The 6,907-nt window shown below is 46.0% G+C and overlaps 1 protein-coding gene across 1 annotated transcript in view; it reads right to left on the bottom strand.

Annotated features, from left to right (window-relative positions):
* Window positions 1-6,194, bottom strand: part of hecw1b (HECT, C2 and WW domain containing E3 ubiquitin protein ligase 1b) — a 20,515-nt gene extending 14,321 nt beyond the window's left edge. Inside the window, exons 1-6 of the mRNA XM_062481582.1 lie at window positions 6,057-6,194; window positions 2,444-2,771; window positions 2,073-2,180; window positions 1,220-1,314; window positions 930-1,005; window positions 9-178 (exon numbers count right to left, since the gene is read on the bottom strand). Of these exons, the coding sequence (XP_062337566.1) occupies window positions 9-178; window positions 930-1,005; window positions 1,220-1,314; window positions 2,073-2,180; window positions 2,444-2,771; window positions 6,057-6,086 (807 nt within the window). The 5' untranslated portion in view covers window positions 6,087-6,194. The remainder of the gene's footprint in view (window positions 1-8; window positions 179-929; window positions 1,006-1,219; window positions 1,315-2,072; window positions 2,181-2,443; window positions 2,772-6,056) is intronic.
* Between the last annotated feature and the right edge of the window lie 713 nt (window positions 6,195-6,907).

Genomic DNA, 6,907 nt, shown 5'->3' with positions numbered 1-6,907 from the left:
ATTCCCACCTCTCTCTGCCAGACAGGGTTGACGGTGTTGCAGACGATGCCGGAGCGTTTCTCCTGGCCGTGGTGCGGCAGGGCAGGGAAGATGCTGTGTTTGCCTGGCCTGATGGAGATCTTCAGGTAGGGGTCGGGGTTGAAGAACATGCCCTTCTTTAGTCCCGTCGCCTGGAAGTCTGACAGAGACCCACACACAGACCACTCATCAATATCTCCCAGAACAGTACATCCTCACAGACCACTTATCCAAACTACACAGTGGGGTACGGTAAATGACTATGTCCTGCCTGTAATGTTGCCTGCCGATGAATATGTGTGTGTGCATTTTCTTGGTCCTCTCAAGTTCAAGTGTGCTTTCTAAGGGGTTTGGAGTTAGAATTGGTGTTAGGGTTAGAATGGCATTACATTTACATTTAGTCATTTCTCTTATCCAGAGCGACTTACAGTAAGTACAGGGACATTCCCCCCGAGGCAAGTAGGGTGAAGTGCCTTGCCCAAGGACACAACGTCATTTGGCACAGCCGGGAATCGAACTAGCAACCTTTGGATTACTAGCCCAATTCCCTAACCACTCAGCCACCTGACTCCCTCTAGTTTACATTAAGGGTTAGGGTTAAGACTTAAGGATGGTTTTAAGGGTTGTGGACTATGGTTTAGGTTAGGTGTTAGGGTTAAGGTTAGGCTTAAGGGAAAACAGGGATTTTAGGTTGTGGTTCCGAGTCCCCACAAGAACAGCAGTACCAACGTGTGTGTGTGTGTTGTATTGATCGACATGCTTATCTCTCGTATCTGTAGGAACCCTGAAGCCCCGGTTGTCATGACAACCCGGCCTCAGCAAACGGCGTGCTGGCCTTTTCGACGGCAACGGCATGCTGTGATGGCAATGGCAATGACGATAATGATGATGGTGGTGGTGGGTTTAATCACCTGATATGGAGAAGTTGATTAGGCGTCTGCGCCCCTGAGTCTGGGGTGCTTCCTCACTATTGGCGGGCTTGAACACCTGGAACACACACACACACAGGTCTTAAACCAACAGAGTTGTTAACCTAAGGGAATGCAAGACTTTCTCCTTCTTTACATCACAACAGTACCAATTAGGATTCTTGATGTCTTCCAAACACAGAACATACACACACACACAGACACACGCACACACAAACAGGCACACAGACACAAACACACACATAAACACACAAACACACATACACAGTTACCGGTGCGGAGGGGTTCTTGACAGTGACACTGGGGGTTGTGGCTCTCAGCGCCCCGCTCACTCCGTGGTAGTACTTGAAACACACCTTGGTCTCAGCTGAGGCGTGGGAGGAAGGACACACACACAATATCATCATCGTTATCACCGATACGATCTTCATCGTGATCGATATCGCCGATATCAACATTAACATCGTCCCTGTCTTCATCATCGTTATGATCATCGTTTCCATCGACAACATCATCAGTGTCATCGTCGTTATTATCGCTACAGTCTTTATCGTTCTCCATCAGTCCATAATCATCCGCTGGGCCTGTGTGGTCAGTGCATTCTGTTCATTTGGCCGTGTCAGAGTTCTATTTAGAATGCCTGCCCACACATATGGCCTTGTGACCTGCAGACACAGGAGTGATTGTGTGTGTTTCAGTCAAGACAGACACATACCGAAATCTGCCATGTTAAGATAAGATCTGCGTTTTCTGTGTGCACACGTACAGTATACAGTCTAACGTTCAGTGAACACAGTGAGATGGTGTATCTAGTGGTTTGTTACATTGTCTGAAACTGCAGAGGAGAATCCTGTCTGTGTCTGAGTGGTGTGAAGACTTCTGCATCCTGCGTTATGTACTCACATCTCTGTCCTGCTGTACAGCTGAATACTCCATCTGCTATCATCGTCTCCCCTTCAAATGCTCTTCTGTACTGTGTGTGTGTGTGCAGGGTGGATGTGGTGGTGTATTAACGTGTGTGTGTGTGTGTGTGTGTGTGTGTGTGTGTGTGTGTGCGTGCAGGGGTGGACAGGTCTGGGCTGTGGGAGGTTCAGGAGCTAATGTTTCCGGAAAAACACCACTTACGTTCAACAAAGTACGAGTTGGCTTCGATCTTCCACACAATCTGCCCTTTGTGCGACCCGTTGACACCACGGTTCTTGTAGTCCAGAAAATTCTCAGATAAAACCTCATCTATAAAGATCAGATGGCTTGAGATTATAGATAGACGTTAAGATTTTAAGGAAGAGTTTGGTCATTACTTTAACTACAAAAATTAGGGCCTCAATAGTCTACGATACTGTTTACATTCAGTATTTTATCATTACTAAACAAATATTTATAATGATGAAATGATCAACCTATGTTGTTTCTCCATTACCAATAATGTAACAATAAAAAATAAATCAACAGCATCTTCCAGGCCAATCAGAAATGTGCAGCAATGTGCCTCTCACCTATCAGGTACATGCCAATCCAGTCCCCGGCGTCCACTTCCTCCTTGATGTCCCAGCAGATGGTGATGTCCTGGGATTGGCCGATGGCGTAGTGGGAGAAGCTGGCAGTGAGTGTGGAGCGGCAGTGGGAGGTGACCAGGTCTGTGTCACTGGTGGAGCGCGGCGTGGCCACCAGGTCTTCTGGAATGCCGTTCTGGAAGTTGAGGTTCTGGAACTGCTCTGGGTTGTAGCTGTGTCGGATTGGGTCCTTGCAGCGCCGGCGGTTCTGAGAGACGCGAGATGGGGAGGCCATGACTGCCAGGCTGAGAAACCTGCTCTGGTACAAGTTCTGGAACAGAGAGGGGAGAGAGAAGGTTCTAGAGAATGTTCTGGAACAGAGAGGGGAGAGAGAAGGTTCTAGAGAGCATGTTCTGGAACAGAGAGGAGAGAGAGAAGGTTCTAGAGAATGTTCTGGTGTGGAGTCAGCGGTGTGGAGGCAGTCAGAAACAGACCCCAAGTCTTCAGACAATCAGGCTGTTTGCAGATGAAACAGACATGAACAGAAGTATTTAGTTGGTCGACACATTTCTTTTGAGTCTCCAGATTGTGTTCGCAATTGAACAGCCATACGACGGTTGACCTTCACTTTCAACTTGAAGATACCGTATGTGCCATGACACTGTGCTGCACTCATCACAATCACAACAGACCTCCTAAAAACACCCAACTGTCACCAACGCCAAAACTCTTTTCACGGAGGAGTACAAGAGCAGCTCTTCCTCTGCATGGTGTAACTATCCCGGCTATCTTAGAGCACTCTTACATAACGCTATCATACAGTGGGCCTGCCTACTCAAGCTCATCTCCTCACCAAGCCAAGCATCACTGTGTGAGAGAGAACCTGAGCAGTCCAAATCGGTTTGATAACAACTGGGGTCAGATGGCTGAGCGGTTAGGGAGTTGGGCTATTAATCAGAAGGTTGTTGGTTCGATTCCAGGCTGTGCCAAGTGACGTTGTGTCCTTGGGCAAGGCACTTCACCCTACTTGCCTCGGGGGGAATGTCCCTGTACTTACTGTAAGTCGCTCTGGATAAGAGCATCTGCTAAAGGTAAATGGGAGTCAGGTGGTTGAGCGGTTAGGGAGTCGGGCTAGTAATCTGAAGGTTGCTAGTTCGATTCCTGGCCATGCAAAATGACGTTGTGTCCTTGGGCAAGGCACTTCACCCTACTTGCCTCGGGGGGAATGTCCCTGTACTTACTGTAAGTCGCTCTGGATAAGAGCGTCTGCTAAATGACTAAATGTAAATAACACCCCCAGTGTCAAATATTTCAATGCGTACAGGATAGCGGCGAGTTGCATGGTCAGACGCCATGAAGATGTACTGCGTATACAATCATGAGCGAAAACATGACAACCACCTGGGACACATGGGTCTTCCTTCCTGTAGCTGTCCTGGAGGCTGGAAAATGGTCCCTGCTCCTGGATGAGTGGAACTATGACGTGTGCTTGTCTGTGTGTATGTGCGGATCAGATACACCAGAAGGAATTTTTTGTGCATGCAGTGTCTACTCAGCTCTGCTGTGGGATGAGTCACTGGGCTCAATGAATTTTTTAAACCACCAACCGAGAAAGGTGTCTCAGAGCTTCAGTACCTACCTCTGCCTCCTCCTCCTCCTCTTCATCCTTTCACCCCGTTCTCTTCCCTCCCTCCTCTTAACTGCCCCCTCTTTTTCTTATCCTTCTCCCTCCTCTTCCTCCCCCTCTTCCCCCCCTATGAGTTAATAAACCACATCAACCACCAGGGCTTCACAGAGCGGAATACGACCGGACAGTGGCCAGACTGTGTCTAGGTTCAGGCTAGGTTCAGGCTAAGCCAGAGCACCTTCAGTAGGTGATAAAACAGGGTACTCTGATGTGTCTATAGGACGTACCCGTGGATGCTGTGGTGCTTTTCTGCTCTGAGTTATGTGCACACAATCAATTACACAGAGAGATTCACGGTACTTCCAGGACATACAGCAGAGCTATAGTTCTTGTGCTATTGTCTTCCTGTTTTCCTACTCTTTGTGCATATAGGTCAACAGCTCTAGTTGGACATCTCTCCGGTTGGTCGTGCAGTATCTCTCTATCATTTAGCCTGGGGCTTATCGGTTGTATTTAGGCTGTGTCGCTTCACCGACTCCAGTGAAATGGTTTTGCAATATATCAACAGACTGAATGCAATCTGATTTGGTTTTTATGTTTCTCGTTAATTTAACAACTTAACCATATATGTTAACATGTCTCCACGTACATTTGGTGAACTTAAGTTATGCTTATCCACTAATTAAATAAGCATTTGTGTGTTATGGGTGACCTGCGGCTGTGGCCTTTAAACATGCAGTTTGTAGACTAAAACGAATGCTAAAACGAATGCCAAGTTGCTACTTATTAACATTCTACTGCATGTTTAAGAAGCAATAAAAGAGCCTTGAAGCAATAGAGAGAGAGGAGAGAGAGAGAGAGAGAGAGAGAGAGAGAGAGAGAGAGAGAGAGAGTCGGGGGGGAGAGAGAGAGGGGGGGGGGAGAGACAGACATAGAGATCTTCTTTTTAAAGTTCTCTATAAAGTACTGTAGATCAATAAGCTGCAGGTTCCATCTCTCCACACCTGCGCTCTGATAGTCTGGCTCTGAGGGTCCCAGGTCAATCAATAGTAATCTGACCAATCACAAGGCTCTCAATCAGGACTACAGCTGCTTGAACACACAGAATCAGTGGCTGGAAGGATAAAAAAATTGAAGGATGGATGATTATTATCGAGAGGGATAAAGGGATGGAGGGATATAATGATGGAGGGATTGAGGGACATCAGGATGGAAGGATGAAAGGATAGGAATGAAAGAATTTCTGTTGTAACTGCTGTTACAACAGAAATGTATTTTCCACCTCTCCGTTAAGATAATTATTGTTTGGAATGACATGATTGGTGCAAGGTTTTCCCCTGAAAGCTGCTTTGACCAATCAAATGGTTTCAGATCAGTAATGTGACTCGCGGTAGGGTGGAGAGAAGGTATAAGCAACTGTCTACAATGACCTTTCTACATGCAAGGCACAGAAGTGTACTATATCTGAGAAGGATTGATGGGTATAAGCAAGATGGCCACTTTGGCACGCTTTTTCTTCTCTCTCTCTCTCTCTCACCGCCTCTCTCTCTATCCCCGCCTCTCTCTCTCTCCTCTCCCTTAAAAACACACACGTCCACAGTGTGGACTGACTCTGGTACATGCCAGAGAGTAGTTTTCCGCAATACTTCCCCGTAGCATCCGAATATCAGTTGATTCAAAACATTGTGTGGGCCTGTATCATCGTATCGTAGTTAAGATATATCCAAAAGGCCGTAAATCAACGCAATACTGTGGCATTACATTAGGAGTAGATAGTACACCCGTCAAAAACAAGGATAACAAATCGCTTCGTATGTAGTCTCTATGACATTTAGACCGTACCGATATCTGCATCGCACATTGCAATGCCTCTTGTATTTTTGTTCGCTAGTTGATACAAGATCTATTCAGCACGAATCCGTCCAAGGTCCAACCAAGTTACCGATTGAAGTCATGCACAGATGGATGAATACAACAAATGCCTTTTACCTGAGTTATGATCACCTGTGTATGAATCATACTCTGACGCGTCAAATGATCATATCGGTATTTCTCCTTATTCGGTTTGCCAAATGTTGAAAATCACATATCCGGTGGGCCATGATCCCGTTTGTGGGTCGTTTTCCGGATGGTTCGTACGCGACGCTGAGAAGATAAATTCTTTCTCTTGGGTACCAGGAGGCTTCAACCAATCACAGGCCGTTTAGGAGACATTCAGCCTCTAGTCGCACTGCCCCCACCCTTGCACGCACCACGCATCCTCACACAGTAACACGCACCCACGCAACATTTAGATTTTACGGTGCAATAACCATTGAGTACACTGCAAACATTGAATTAATTGAACAACTTTGTTATTTAAAAAAAGCTTTGAAATACATCACATTTCTAACTAAAAGTATTGCATTTGCCGTTGAGTAGGCTCTGACACGTTAAACCAAATTAACGAGAATACCTCCGCTAAGTCCATAGTTCTAAACTCATCATCCCTCGTATCTCCTCTCGAGTCGGAATCCTGTGAGCTGTGAAAGGCCACCAACCCTTATTCACACTAGTCAGTTTGTTATGATTCAACTTAATGCCTTCCATAACAACACAAACCAAATTCAACTGCCATATAGCCTACACTATTATTCTGTTGGTCCTATTTTCTCCTCGAACTATGTGGCAAAAATCTTCACTCGGCTACGAACTAAAAGTTAACTGCTGTAGGTAGGCAATACAACAGCTTCAAAATGCGAATTTTAAAAGAAAAAATAGGCTACAACTTTTGGTTTGTGGAAATTACACATTGTTTAAATCCTGTCTTGATTATGATAAAAGTAGCCTCCTAATCGTAA

Source organism: Osmerus eperlanus, chromosome 16 (assembly GCF_963692335.1).
Source record: "Osmerus eperlanus chromosome 16, fOsmEpe2.1, whole genome shotgun sequence".
In the NCBI taxonomy this organism is placed as follows: Eukaryota; Metazoa; Chordata; class Actinopteri; order Osmeriformes; family Osmeridae; genus Osmerus; species Osmerus eperlanus.
Note: the sequence above shows the minus strand (reverse complement) of the source record. Positions and strands in the feature narration are given on the sequence as shown.